General features: G+C 41.9%; 1 protein-coding gene across 1 annotated transcript; it reads right to left on the reverse strand.

Annotated features, from left to right (window-relative positions):
* Nucleotides 1-10,075: 10,075 nt before the first annotated feature.
* Nucleotides 10,076-14,168, reverse strand: RAB5IF (RAB5 interacting factor). The gene is made up of 4 exons (XM_083147706.1): nucleotides 13,886-14,168; nucleotides 13,285-13,388; nucleotides 11,966-12,095; nucleotides 10,076-10,867 (listed from the first exon to the last, which is right to left on the reverse strand). Exons 1-4 carry the CDS (start codon nucleotides 13,994-13,996, stop codon nucleotides 10,826-10,828), a joined length of 387 nt encoding a protein of 128 aa, XP_083003832.1. The 5' UTR covers nucleotides 13,997-14,168; the 3' UTR covers nucleotides 10,076-10,825.
* Nucleotides 14,169-16,304: the final 2,136 nt, after the last annotated feature.

The following is a 16,304-nucleotide window of genomic DNA, read 5'->3' on the forward strand; positions in this document are numbered from 1 at the left end:
ATATGCAAAAGGACTGCATACGATGTAATGTATGCGATCCAAGCCACCCAGAGCCTGGTGGATCCCTGCTGAGGTATCACCTTCAAGGCTGCTTGTGATACCTCGGCGTAGTGTATGGGGGCTATAGACTATGTACAGAAATGTTGAATAGCATCTGTCTCTACAAAGGTCTGTGGCAATTTTCATAGTACATAAAAAGATGCAGTGCAAACAAAACATGTTAAACCGTGGCAAAGACTATTGCATACCTCCCAACATGGCCCTCTCCAGGAGGGACACATTGCTCTGCTCCTGCACTTTCTTCTTAATGTATGATTACCTTCGATTGTGTTGAACAGGTTAATAGATAGGAAAGGTGCTTCAACACAGATGAAGGAAATCATACATGGAGAGGGTCATGGTGGGAGGTATGCTATTGGCCCATACACACTGGGTGATTTTGAGCTCAAAATCGCCTAGTGTGTATGGCCAGATGATGAACCCTGATGCACGCACCTGCATCATCGCCGTCCATCGGACTGTTTTACCTGCCAAGTGAACCACTCTTCAGTCTCCTACTGTGCAAATTCCTTCACCCCCATGAAAAATGGCTCGGCCAGTTTATTTTTACATGATCTTTTTGCAAAACAGACTGGGCAAAATTGTGTGTATGCACCTTTACAGTACAATATATTGCATAACATAGGAAACAAGCTATAAAACCGCTACTGCACATTCATAACACTGGGGTTTGGTGCCGTTGATGGAAATTGTTTATTATTTTTGTATATCACATTCAGTTACAGGTACGTTTGCTAAAAATCAGCTAGAAGGACATACAGTCATGTAGATTTACTATCCTTAGTTAGGTAAGAGCAAACAAGGTGATAATCTGTTTCCCAGTAAAAATCTGAGGACAGTTTCCCAATCATTTTACCACACCCTGGCTTAATTAGAGGGTTCACCCACAACTGCATTTTTGAACTGTGTGTGTGTGTGTGTGTGTGTGTGTGTTCTACCCCTCCAATGACCTTGGCACCAATGAGGAAATATAGGAAGTACAAGCCTTATTTAGTAGATATTATAACCCATATGAAGTTTAAGCAGCTGGGCATGATCAGCTGCATATCAGGTTGTCAAACAGTGTTGAACTAAGCAGATCATTACAGTTTAAAGGTAGTAAAACATATAATATACTTATATAGAGCACTGAACAAACACAGACATTTCTACATACAGATATTTATAGTTGGACACAAACAGCAGTTACGATGAAGACTGCACCCATAGTGACCAGTGCTCCCTGGGATTATTTGCTGTGCCCTGCTTGCTCTGTTCTTCTGTTACCATTCATTTTACAATACGAACGTCCACTTTTCATCCCTTTGCTAAGAACTAGTTTTCTAAAATTCCTAGTAATTTACAGCTCACTTTGTGGGGGATACAGTCATTAGGTCGACCCTATGAAGGTCGACAGGGCTTAGGTCGACATCTGAAATTAGTCAACATAGCTAAGATTGACAGGGTGCATTAAGTCGACAATGGGAATGTTGACAGTCAAAAGGTCGATGTGATGTTTTTCATGGTTTTTTTTTTTAGCCAGGCGGTATTCCATACTCTACCATCCACTATGGCATGGTGGGAAAATAAAATAGTGTCCCGAGTGCAGCAAGGAACCGTCATGCGACACAGTAAACTTTGACAGTGTACATGTCGACTATGTTGACATTCAGGACAAAAAAAATGTGAAAACCTCTTCCCATTGTCGACCTAATGCATGAGTTGTTATATCAGTTATACAGAGAGGGTTCTTATACTGCTGCGTTCTCATTGCCACCCCTGCAAAGTCCCGGGTTTTTCTTGCCAGATTTTTGGCAGGACACAGAGCTTGTCAGTTCAACAGACCCCCTTTACACTGCACCTCAGACCTGGGAATTTCCCGTGTCTGCCCCTTTCACACTGCTTTCCATGGTCTGCCTTCCAACAAGTGTGTGGAATTTGATTGGGTGTTGGGAAATTTGTACAAATTGTTGTGATTGGCTGTTTAAAAAAACATCCCCCAATGAACTTGCTTTTTTGCATTTTGTGAGAAAAATCCGCGTCTGTGCTGTTCACACTGCCATACACCCGTGTATTACCCAGGAAAAACCCTGCAAAAAACCTGTGTCTAATTCCCAGGGAATAACACCTGGGAATTTCACAAAGACCCTTTCACACTGAGACAGGACACGGGAAATTACTGCTTGCCCTGGCAAATACACGGGTTTTTGCGGCAGTGAGAATGGGGTTTAAGTGACCACTTGGTGTTTTCAAATATTTTCATAATAGTTCTAGGGAGGACTTCTGGTAAAAACATTAAATACTGTTCCCATTTGTCTTTACATTTTCCCACACCTGTTTCTATATCATAACAGGCAACCTGGTATTTTTAAACATTTCTAAAAAAGGGTCAGACAGCTAAAACCCCTTTCACACCGCATATCTTAAACAGGACCATTCCACTGGATGCTTCACAGTCCAGAGCTTAGTAAATCCATCAAGACACATGTCCTATAGGGTTTTATATGGGAGCCTCTTTTGTGGTAAAAATGAGGGACTGTAGTAAATATTACCAATATCTGATATGGTCCTTTGTAGGTACATCCAGGGGGTACAATAGTAATTGGGAAAAAGGCCCCTAAATAAATAATATTTTTTTTGTTTTATTGTCAAAATCCCCCCCAAAAAATGGATAAACAAAGTGATCGTAATTATGTCTCCCTATTAGTGCAACAGTTATAGCCCTCCTACTATTTTCTCTATCCACGCTCACATCCCATTGCACAGCACATCAAGTATGTGCTGGCTGTGCTTCTTGAAATAGATTGTATCAGTTCAAAACGCACGGTGCTTTAACCCTTCGCATGCATTTTTAACTACAGATGTGATGCGATGCAGTTCAAAATGCAGAGTTACCGCTCCGTGTATGGGCACCTTTTCACATTTTTTTATCAGTGTTATTACCAAAATAATTGAATGTATCTAAGCGCTTCTTTCACTAAATAGGCTTTAAATTGCATTTAATAGGATAGCATTGCATTGTATTTTTACAAACGGCCTTAAAACACAGCTGACTCTTCTGGTACAGAATTAATTTAGTAACATATTAAGTGTTCGCTTTGAGCCTGGATCTTGCAACATTGTAGTCAGTGTTTAAATTGCAACATTGGCGGATAGAGAATTGAATGCTGCTTTCACACCGCAAAAATGGTATCGACCCGGTATTTTCTTTTTTGTAGAACAATTTTATTGAAAATTAATACAATAGAAATGATGTACATGGTATACAATTGTTACAATGTAAAAACAACAATAAAGTGTATCATCTGAACAATGCAATGTATACATGTTATTATTAATTGTAGTACTCCCCCCCCCCCCCCCCCTAATTATGGGGAGGGGGAAAGGTATACTAAACAGAGGATATAGGTGACAAGGGGGAGGGGAATGGAGGGAGAGGGGTGAAATGAACTTAAAACAATAAAAGTAGTAATGCACCAGTAAATCATAGGCAATAGAACCAACAGTTATATAGAGAGGGTTCTTATAATGCTGCATTCTCATTGCCGCCCCTGCAAAGTCCCGGGTTTTTCTTGCCGGATTTTTGGCAGGGCACAGAGCTTGTCAGCTCAACAGACCCCCTTCACACTGCACCTCAGACCCGGGAATTTCCCATGTCTGTCCCTTTCACACTGCTTTCCATGGTCTGCCTTCCAACAAGTGTGTGGAATTTGATTGGGTGTTGGGAAATTTGTACAAATTGTTGTTATTGGCTGTTTAAAAAAAACATCCCCCAATGAACTTGCTTTTTAGCCTTTTGTGAGAAAAATCCGGGTCTGTGCTGTTCACACTGCCATACACCCATGTATTACCCAGGAAAAACCCTGCAAAAAACTTCTAATTCCCAGGGAATAACACCCGGGAATTTCACAAAGACCCTTTCACACTGAGACAGGACACAGGAAATTACTGCTTGCCCTGGCAAATACCCGGGTTTTTGCGGCAGTGAGAACGGGGTTTAAGTGACCACTTGGTGTTTTCAAATATTTTCATAATAGTTCTAGGGAGGACTTCTGGTAAAAACATTAAATACTGATCCCATTCGTCTTTACATTTTTCCATACCTGTTTCTATATCATAACAGGCGACCTGGTATTTTTAAACGTTTCTAAAAAAAGGGTCAGTCAGCTAAAACCCCTTTCACACCGCATATCTTAAACAGTATATTGCAGTTTCAATGCAGTTTTTGTTCCTTCACATTGAACCCTTTGTAACCCATAGAAAACAGTGGATGTCATTTTAAATGGACATTTCTTGCCCACAGACCCTCTGTTCCATGCATATGATGTTTCTAGAGCATTTCAGGGTTTTTAGATTCAGTTTTTAGATCCGTTTCAGGGACTTCAGTTTATTATTTGTGCAGTCGTCCGCACAAACCCAGCATCTGCCAACATCTGCACAATATTTTTGTAGATGACTGCATCTTTAACAATACCTGGCATCTGCCTCTTCCCCTCATATTCTGAGAAGCTCCCTCCTCATTTGACCAATTTCACATGGTACCCCCAAAAAACATGAAAAATGGCTCAGAAGATGTGGAGCTGCTGTGCATTGTGTTCTCCACCGTTTATTTCCTGGTTGTGGGCACTTTCAACACGCAGTGAGACAGCCTATCACATTCTGTAGCTTACAGTTGAGACAAAATACTGTTTCAGACCCATTCAGAATGCAAAAAAAAAAAAACAGGTCTGAAACTGGTAGGACCCTGCTTTTTTTTTAGCTTTTAGAAACACCGGTTTTCTGGAACTTTCACACTGCACATATTACCGATTTGAAACAGAAAAAAACCAACAGAATACTGGGTAAAAAGTGCCGTCTGAAAGGGGCATGTAAGAGATTATCTGTACTGGTTTCAGCCGCAGTACAGTACCTTTAGGTGACAATAATCAAACTTAAATTGGGATATGAAATTCAGCGTCATTACTACTGTAGCAGTCAGGTAGAAACCATTAAGTATTTATCGTGATAAACACAAGAACACTTTGTGGACCAATGAGGTTAGCCCAATCATAAGCCCATGCGACATTATTAATACTGATCAGGATGTTATTCTGCAGTATTAAAAAAATAGAAACTGATAATTTTATTGCAGTAATGCTTATTATGATAGAAGAAGGTAGAAGAAGTTATTGTTCTGGGGATTACATGTTCATGCCTTATGCAATAATTGTATTAGAGGAATTGAGGGAAATTTAACCATACAGGCAAGTGAGCCATGGTTCCTGGCAAGTGGTCTATGTCAACTGTGAATTGAGATTATATATATCATGTACAATAGTGTTATCGGCACCCCAATATCATATCTTTTGATGTAATGTCCTTTCCAATTTACAACAATTTAAAAAGTTTTGATACTTGTGTAGTTTCACGGCGGTACTGCTTTGCATATGGTTTGTATGTGATGCGACTCAGCACACCCCCACTATCCACATCAGCCCGAAACATGGCGAGCGCACCGAGCCCTGCGAGGGGATGCGGTAAGTGTCCTCCCGACCTGTTCATACCCCCACTATCCACATTGGCGCTGATTTGAATTTATAAAGTGTGGCGAGCGCAGCGAGCCACCGAGCCCGAAGTGTGGCAACGAGACCCGCGGATTACTTGACGTGTATTCAGCTGCGCTCGCCACGCTTCAGGCTCGTTTTCCGCGTCCGCTCAGCCATGCTTCGGGCTCAGTGGCTCGCCACACTTTACAAGATCAACTCCACGCCGATGTGTATAGAGGGGGTATGAACAGGTCAGGAGGATACGTACGTGGATAGTGGGGGTGTGCTAAATCGCATTGCATGCAAATTGTATGCGATTTTTCATACAATGCGATCTGCGTGCAGTGCCCCCGTGAAACTACACAAGTATTGAAGTTTTTAAAACATTTATTTAAAACATACAATGGTAAAAATGCACTTTAAGGCAGCTCCTTGCTGTTGGAGTGATATTTTTTCTTATTGCCAGTTGCTCGTCTCTAAAAGAGTCTTCATCAGGGGTGCTTGATCTTTATAGGGTTTTTACCTTACACGACTGAATTAAGAGGGTCTCAATATAGTAAATTGTAAATTCTGTGTCAGTAGCAATCCACAAAGAAGATAATCCTAAGTATCTATTTTAATAGGTCTTACTCCATATGGTGGAAAGTATTAAGGTGTGCACACACAGAGCAATATGATCGCCGGCAATATATTGATTTAGCTCAGTGTCCCGTTTTCATCAGCAACCAGAGATGGTCACTGATGAAAATGACACACTGCCGGGAGAAGAGGCAGGGGAAGTCACTGTTCGGAGGAGCATGCGCCTCCAACCAGCGACCATTTGGGGGCTGAAAACAGGAGCGCGCACCCGGCGATTTATCGCCGATGCCCACTTCAATCACTGCCAATATGGTCGCTCAGCAACCATATTGGCAGTTATATTTTTGCCCGTGTACACACAGCTTGAGGTAGATACCTTGAAGCAGTTTGATTGATAGCTTAGGGTAAATGAACCTCAATGGAGGAACTAAAACCAACTGAAGGTGGGTAGATCTCCGACAATGACCAGGTGATCTATTATCCACCCTCTTTAGAGAGATATATATATTCCAAATTTCAGCTAATGGTGCATGTGTCCATCCAGCAAGCAAGTCCTGTTTCCAGGATGCACAGGACAAATGTCCATTAGCTGAAATTTGGAATGGTTGTTCATTCATTCTAATAGACATTTATGAATATTCATATAAGTCCCTGCCCCAATGGAGCTTACAATCTATATCCCTACCTCATGTACATGCTCATTCATTCTAGGGTTCATTTTTGTTAGGAGCCAAATAACCTACCAGTATATTTTTGGAATGTAAGAGGATACTGGAGTACCTGGAGGAAACCCACGGAAGCACAGGGAGAATATACAAACTCCACACAGTTAGGGCCATGGTGGGAATCAAACCCATGACCTCAGTGCTGTGAGGCAGCAATACTAACCATTACACAGTCCATGCTGCCCCATAAAACTCAACTGGGTTATAAATGAAATTAATCATAAAGTCCAAATGGGATTTATGCCTGGGAGGTCAACAACATCAAATTTAAGTAGACAATATTTGCAGCTACAGACTATACAGGAGGATAGGCAGGAGGCCATCGTAATAGCACTTAACGCAGCCAAGGCCTTTGACTATCAAATGGGAGTATTTATAGGAAGCCTTGGAATGGGTAGGAATTGGCCCTGTATTGATCACTTGATCAACTGGGTAAAATTGTTGTATGGGGCCCCAGCGGCAACGGTCTGTGTCTTTCGCTCGAGAGGTCCCTACCCCCCCCCCCCCCTCCCCTTGAAATGGGTGGAGGAATCCAGTATTTGGTTATCCAGTGATATCTCGAAGTTGGAAGCTCTTAATTTGACCCCTCCTTATTTTTATTTTAATGCTGGATACACACTATAAGATTCTCTCTACAATCTGGCAGGTTGTATCTGGGAACAAATTGCAATCAACCATTTGCTCACAAAAGCTGAAAAAGGCACAAAAACATTTGAATAAATTGGTCAAATCAAAAGGCTTTAACCAATTTGTCTAAAATAACCATTTTTGTTTTCCATGTTTGGGAGCAAATGGTGAATTATCATTTACTCCCAGAAATTACCAGATTGTCATTCCAACCAGCCAGATTGGAAAGAATCTTATACAGTTTAAGACTCTACTAAAGAGAACTGGACAAAAACAATCTACAGCTCAATATTCCACCAAGTGGCTAATTGTATAAACACACTTATTACATGGGAGGGTGTGTAAAATGAGTTTATCCAAAGGACATATATATATATATATATATATATATATATATGTGTGTGTGTGTGTCCGTGTCCCAAGGGCCTGGCACTCCTCTGGGTGGAATCACCAAGTGTTACTTGCCCGGTGCCTTCCACAACGGACATCTGTCCCAAGTAGATATGTAGCAATGAGGCGGCACTCACAGACTTTTAGTGCAAATTTATTGCAAACAATGCTCCGACATGTTTTGAGCATGCAGCCCGTCCTCTGGATAAACTTGGACCTTGGTCATGGTGCAGTCCATCACAAAAACCTCCAAGTAGTGAGGTTTTTGTGATGGACTGCACCATGACTAAGGTCCAAGTTTAGGACCGAAACGTTGGGAATATGCAGCATTTGTGAGGAATAAAAGCACTTTTTATTGCAAAGAATTGGGGAGTGCCCTGTCTCTGAATTTGTACACGTCTCCAAAAGGACTACTACAGCAGCACCCCAGCATTGGAAATTAACTGTGAGTGCAAACAGACATTACGGGCATGGGTGTTCCCAGAGCCCCGAATGTCTGTGAAACCACTGGGCTGTTACAGCTGTCACAATTGCACTACGTGCAAGTATATTATTGCTTGCAATTATTTAAACACTCATCTGGATAAGGAATATCAGATCCGTCATGTGTTAACTTGCAAGTCAGAGTTTATAGTCTATTTGATTGTGTGTCCCTGCAGCTACATCTACGTAGGCCAGACCACTAGATCCTTTTGTGAAAGGATGGCGTTGCACAGGTTGGCCATCGACCTATCCCTAGCGGGTAGGTCTATGGACTAGCCTGTGGGGCGCGCCACTTTAAGGCTATGGGACATGCATTGTCCTCACTGAAGTATTTTATCATCGAAAATATATTTATATATTTGGTTCTATTCATGTGTATTGTGTTTTTCCTTTAACATGATGAATTTTATGTATTTTTCTATGTTCTTCCTCATGGGTCACCTGTGGGCCAGCGTCAGAGACGGTAGATGGCGGGCAGCTCCTGAGCGCCGAGATATAACGCAAGCATGCTGCTCTCTGCCGGAAGCGGTAGGCTGGATGTCAGTCTTCCGGTGGTGTGGGCGCATGCAGTGCTGACAGTGTGGGGAGTGGCATCTATTGTATGTGAGTATATATTTGTGGTGTGGGTTATGCATATGTGTTGCACTTTTTGATGTCCTGAAGAAGGGGGTCAAACCCCGAAAGCTTGACAAAATATATTTCACTGATTGAAGATGCGGTGTATTGCCTCTTGAGTGCCATTACCTCTTGGATATATATAGATGTATTTAGCAGAGACCAAATACAGCAGCTTTATAAAAACATTTGTCCTAAAAAATTTATCACTAAATATACTTGACAATTCTTGTAAAAGGCAATCCTGTTTACACTTTCAAATGAAAAAACTAGTTAACCTTCAGAAAACTGAATTACTATTTCCAAATAGCGTACAGTACCTTACATATATGGTGCATACAAAGTGCTATATGCTCCACCCTCGTGCGAACAGGGGGTGGAGCTTCACTTCAAACAGGAATAATGCATTTGGCAGGACATGCAGAATTACAATTCTGAAATTAAATTGGACCTTCCACGTAAAAATAAAAAAGGTAATAAGGGAAGCTGCTAAAACACAGGCTTGTTGTGACCACTCTAGGAAGCATGTCTCAGAGTCAGCGGCTGCATCTTTGAAAACAGTGTCACTGTCCTGGCATCACTTGCAATGGACATTCTGGACAAAGATAGGGTTGTTCAGCACTACGATAGTGCGTCTTTCTATGCAAGCAGCAGATCAGAGGTTCACTACAAAACCAAGCATTTGCTTTTCACTCAGTACTGCTGCAGTGTCAGGCATTGCATCCAACTCTGAATCAGGGTGTGTGTGTAATTAACAATAGGTGCAAAGAGAAAAACAAGCCATGATCCAGACACCCACTTTCTCTGGTCCAGGGAATCCAGACTAAAGAAAAATGACTAGCCCTATGTACTATCAAATGCTCTTTGCACCAGGATATTAAATAATTTGACGAATATCCTCTGGAAAGAATGGACTAGTGAGAATACATAAAAGATTATTTTATTTTCAATTCTCTACCTTACACTAGAGTTGCAATCACCAGCTTACTTCCAAAACCCGATTAGCTCTGTACCATATATAAAATGTTAATGGATCACTATTGGCATTTGCCTTATGTGGCAATGACATATTAGGCTAATAACTGACAGAGCTCAATGAATCAGATTTTATTGTAAAACGTTCACATCAGGTTAAATACCAAGATTTGTTCAAATACTGTGTAGCTTTCTGTGAGGGCAGGAGCAAAACCTTACCCACCCACTGGGTCCGGAGCAGCTGCAACACATTGCGGTATCAACGGGCAATGTAATAGGAAAACATTTAGTAAAGTTAAAAAAATCCATACAGGCAGGGCCTCCAGTCACATCCAAGCTGGAAAAAAAAAACGATCTTCTGCTTTTTAATATCAAACAAGGAGCTTAACCCTTTAATTCCCCACATGAATGGAAAAACAAGTAGGAGCTGTTGTACCTGAAAGACTTTTTCTAATTTATAATTAAAATATTCACAGGGATCCAAAGCTTGAGCTTGAACTGTTAGACATGGAGTGGGTTCCATGATTTGTCCCTCATGCCAAGTTATGGTACAGTGGAGACGATAAAGATGTAAGTCAAGTTGGAAACGTTGACGAGATGAATAATAATGAAAAGAAAAAAGTAAATAAGAACTTAAAATACATGTTTTCGGGCCCCTGAGGCAGTAGAAGAAGAGTTACCAGGTAAAAACAGGTCAACATCTCCAATCATGGCAGCACACTGTTCCTGCGGCCTGAACTTCAGAAAAAAAATAAAAAATCATTCTCTCCCCGGAAATGTTATTTGTTGGTATTCATTTGATTTTCATTGTGAATTTTTTTTTTGACAAAAAGTGTTGATTTGGCAAAAAGGGGAGATAAATTATTGTCAATCATAATGAATTGCTGTGTAAAAAATTACCCAGACAACCTAGGAACAAAAAGAAACATGTAGAATGAAATCATTAAGGGTGTTTTTTTTACATTACATCTTCCTCATAGCATGTTTAATACATATGAAGCACAGAACGGTTCAGCTAATCGACACAACTTTAAAACTTTAAATGGGACAAGGTCTTACAATAGCAGTCTAGTAGTAGATGTACTCTACCCTTTAAAATGTATGCTACCATTAGCAGGGCCCTCCTCCCTCATGCCTTCTCTTATGGTGCCCATACACGTTACAATTATTGTATACAATATCGCATCTCATCGCATCTTGGTTTTGCGATGAGATCTAGTACAAAAAGTATGTGCTGCGCATACTTTTTGTACTAGATCTCATCGCAAAACCGAGATGCAATATTGTATACAATAATTGTAACGTGTATGGGCACCTTTACTGAAATGATCTTCAATGGCACCAAATTCCATAGTTTTCGGCAACCTACACTTATTTCGGTGTCTACTGCTGATGCTGCTATGGTGATGAAGGCTATGTTCCCTGTACTTGTTTAGTTTCACGGCGGCAGCATGGCCGTGCGCTACTTCCGGGTTGCGCTCACCACACTTTCTAAAAGAAACTCCATGCCAACGTGTATAGTTCATTCCCCCACTATCCACATTGGCATGGAGTTGACTTTAGATAGTGTGGCGAGCGTAGCGAGCCACCGATTCCGCAGCGTGGGCGAGCGCAGCGAACCCCGCAAGGGGATACAGACCCGGAAGTAGCGCGCCCATGCTGCCGCCATGAAACTAAACAAGTACCTTGTCCTCTATTGTATTCAACTGTAAGGAACCTGTTTTTCTTACTCTTATGTGCAGTGTAGTAGGGCACTGGATATCATGTGGCGCCATATAAATAAAGAATACTAATAATTTCATACACAAACTTTGCCACAGGAATTGGGAATCTGTGGCACTCTTCGGTATCACTTTTACTGAACAAACATTTTTAGTATACACAGGGGCCAGGGCACAAACAGCATAATGTCTTCCATGATTTGCTATTTATTACGATAGAGCGTAACAGAAGTATCAGAAATAGTTCAACAACTCTGTAAATATTTTGGAATATAGAGAAACATACCAAGAACAGAGCAAATGAGGTCATAAATCCTTCTTTTGTTAGCTCCCATGTGCCACCATACTCTTCCTCATCTACTCGCTGAAAGCTGCTAAAATACAGGTAGAGTACGCCGGCGTTTATTACACAAAATCTGTCCAGAGAGAAGAAAATGAAACCAGAGGAGTTAGCATTTTGTTACACACCCATTACTACTAACTATTTTACTACTATACTATTATTTTTAAATAGCCCTATTTTCCCATATAATCAACCAGTGCAGTGGTCCCCAAACTTTTTGGGAATCATGGCACCCTATAGTATCAGAATTTTTTTCCACAGCTCCACTAGGACAAAAGTTTCTTATTGGAATAATTCAGGAACAAATATAATATTAAAGAAAATTGTGTTTATATGTCATCCCTAGGGTCATTATGTGGTAAGGGACAGTAATCACTTCTGTATGTCCACTTACAGGTATGTTAGAATTGGCAGTCACCAGCACTGGTTTTACCTATTACATTCACCATAAATTGTTTTAATAGGTCCTGGACCACCAACCCAGGGCATCCCTGCAAGTGCACTGAGGCACCTCACGGAATTAAGGAACACAGTTTTAGGAACCAATGAGTTTTAAACATAAAAGTATGTATGCACGCACAACGTATTTGGTAAGGCTTCTTCAGTACATGATGGGACAGTGTCCATTATAAACAGAAGTTTTTGTTGTCTTTCCAGACCTTCTTCAACATGTGTGTACTATAAGCTCCCAAGTTCCCATATTTATCTAGAGTAGCAGAAAGACTTTACTAATCATACATTTGTGTATAGAGAAGGGGGCAGCAGAAGACCTCCTATAATATATATTTGTGAATGCAGCTTAATGTGACTATATTGTTAGCAACTGCATTCACAGTGGGGACCCGGTGACATCACTGAATAATTTTGTTAACAAATACTGTTCAGTGTGTATGCGACTTTAGGCTGGATAAACAACCTACAGACATGTCGGTGGACCCACTGCTATGCCAATCAACTGACCGATCCAAAAAGAAAGGTTTTAAGAGATTGGGCCAGATGCACTAAGCTTTAAAAGTGATAAAATGCAGAGTGATAAACAGCCAGCCAATCAGCTCCTACCTATCACGTCACAAACTGTATTTGAAAAATATTGGCTGGTTTTTTATCACTCTCCATTTTATCACTTTTGAAGCTTAGTGCATCTCGCCCATTCCCATTCAAAATTGTGATCACTTGGGGTGAGTTATGTTGTAATTTTCTCCTTAACCTGAAAATAGAATATACTGCAACACATAGATACCCTTAACATTGAAATTACTTACATAGCTATTCCTATAAAACCCTTCAGAGGGACAACACCCCATATCACCCCCAACACGATGGCCAAGATCTGCCGCATCCAGTAGATGACATCCAGGAACTCATCCTAGTGGTGAACAAGAAAGAGGATAAGAAGGTGATCACTGCAAAGCTTCATTACATGAAAGGACGTTACTCTGTTCCTGTGCTTAGTGGCTTAAGAAAGCATTACACCGCTGCAAGGTGTCACAAGTTTGAAGTCAGCACTTCTAACTACAATAAATCTCTAATCGGTGTATATAATCCGCTCTGGAGGAAAGGCTTGTCTATGAGCACAAATACACACAAAACAGAAGGTGATCAAACAAGCGAATAGCAATCAGTCATTATGAATAAATGTAGTAACATGTAATAATAAACAGAAGTAATACATGCCTACAGTGCATTATATACAAGCCATTAGAAATCTACCAAGTTCTACAGGCATTATTGCAGGGTTAGGGTGCTTATGGTAATACACATAGGGGGACATATATTGCTGCACAACAGATGGGTGACTGCCCCGGCACAGCAGGGAGAGCTGCCCGGCTGCTGGCACGGGGGGGGAGGGTCGGGGATGCGCACCTTGTCCTCCCATGCTGCGTCCACTCGCAGCGCTTTACTCCAGGGGGACACTTTCGCCTTCACTCCCCCGTTGGAGACGGGGTGCTCCTCTTTCCGTTTGGCGCTGCTCATTCTACGGCCAGTGGCGGGCGGTGCCCGTGCTGGGGCCTGCTCAAACTGCAGTTGCTGCTGCTGGCAGATCCCACAGTCACACACAGAAGGAAGGATTCTACTAGGATGACGAGCTCGACCCAGGATTACCCCGGAGGTGACAAATACAGGATATCGGAAGTGATGTCACTCCAGCCAGACACATTGTACAGGATATGTTTGCAACCAAAGTATAAGAGATCCTTCCGTTAACATAGCAGTAGCCATTTTTCTGGAGACCGATAAAGCTTATTCTATTGGCTCTAGTACGTTGACGTCACATATGGGAAGGGTCTGGACGCGGAAATTGACTGCTGTCTGTGTGCGCTGAGGTTTGATGCTGCTGAATTTACTGCTGCTGCTGCCATGGGTGGCAGGGTACTGGGACATCTAAATAAAGAACAAAACATCGGAACAATGTTTTTTTTTTTGTTTTTTTTTTACTTTGGTTACAAATCATTGTTTTGTCCTAATCATTGGTTATGTGAGACCGATGTTTCTGTATTTTAAAATAAACTAAGTACCTACAATGCTCTGTTTCTGGACTTTCCTCTGAATGTATGATTGCCATCAACTGTGCCGAGCAGGGAATTGAGAAGAAAGGTGTTTTTCAACACAGGTGATTGCAGGTATTCATTAAGAGAGAAGTCTAGAAACAGAGCATTGTGTCCCTCCTGGAGAGGGTCATGTTGGGAGGTATGTACCTATTCATATAAATTATTTGTTCGACGGGAGGCTTGCCACCTAGCAACAGCTGATGGGTTAGGTGTAAGCCTCCCGACATATGCTGGGATGGTATTGCGAAATCAAATTTTCACTTACCTTACTACAGCTAGGCGAGTAGGGAGCTTAGTCGCTGGTGCATGACATGTGCACAGGCAGTGCACGTGCACAGCAGGTCATGCAGGTGCACTCTAGTCACATGCTCCTGCTGTATATAAGGCTAAGCCCCGCCCCCTGAGGTCAGATTTTACCTCAGTGCTGAAGGATGGAGGAAGCTGTTTCTGTCTGCCACAGACAGACTAATAAGATCCCCATCCTTCAGCAAAACAGACAGCCCCCCAAACATGTAACGGCTGTGGCTGCTTATACCTGCTCTTCCTCTCAGAATGAGGTATTATTTAAGAGGAGAAAGTTATTTAACCCTGTCAGGTCGGAAGACAGCAGGGAAATTTCTGTGGAGAAAGGAGAGCCCAGTCAGGCAGAGTCTCCTCCTCCCCCTGCCTATTCTCACAGTGTATTGTGGAGAGGCACAAAAAGAAACAAACAGTTAATGTTTCTTCAAGAGATGCCTGTTCAGGCAAGAACATCTCTTTACCAGGTATTGCCTGCAGTAGGAATACATGAGAGGTCTGTAAAAGACCACCCTCTCTTGCCCATGGTCGGCACATTTTCCTGCCTGTGACTGGCAGTATGCGCAACAATGCGCTCATAACAGGGACTAGTGCTCAGAAAAGGGACTAGTCACCACAGTACACAGTCCCCAGCTAACTCATACAGGGAGTGGATTGGGAGTTGGAGGATATAAACAAGATCCAGTGAATCCTCTCTCAGGGTTGAATATAGTGATTTGCAAATGACCTGAGTGGCATTGGCAAGTGAAATGCCCCATTTATGCTATACACAGCACACTCTGCCCTGAACGAGTGATTGAGGTGTATAAATTCACCAAGCTTTTGCAGCCCCTCATTAAGGAGGACAGATTGTTCTCAGTAACACATGGGCATTTCTGAAAGCCCTGCCCTTTTTGCCCCAGAGATTGACCCTGCTTTTTCAGCACAAGTGGGGGAAAAAAGTGCTGACAAAAAACAAAATAAATAAAATGAAGTTCAAAGTAACTGACACTGCAGGCCTTGATTATTTGCCCTGCATAAGGCAGAGGTTCCAGCGGACTCCCGAGATTACCTGCTTCCAAATTGCCCTATTGAAAGCTGTTAATAGAGCTACCCTGATGATGGCCAGGTCTATAATTTTATTTCAAATGTCCGCAGAACTGCCAGCAAGCAAATGCAGATCTCATTAATGTAGCTCCAGCATCAGTGGATGTCCCAAACCTAATTTTGATCTTTTAGTCCTTACTTCATACACAAGGTTAAATTCTGCTAAAGTCCCCAGCCCTTCAAGGGGCCTGTTTGATAGGAGGGTCATTCTGTTGGAGCCAGAAGTTTGAACCTAGAGCAATGTGACAGCCACAGCGTCCTCAGAGGAGGCTTCTCCCAGACACAGGTCAAGAGAGGTGAAGTGCATACCATCCTAATAAAAACAGGATTCCTCCCTGTCTTTTCAAAGC

Source organism: Crinia signifera, chromosome 6 (genome assembly GCF_055691185.1).
Source record: "Crinia signifera chromosome 6, ASM5569118v1, whole genome shotgun sequence".
Classification (NCBI taxonomy): Eukaryota; Metazoa; Chordata; class Amphibia; order Anura; family Myobatrachidae; genus Crinia; species Crinia signifera.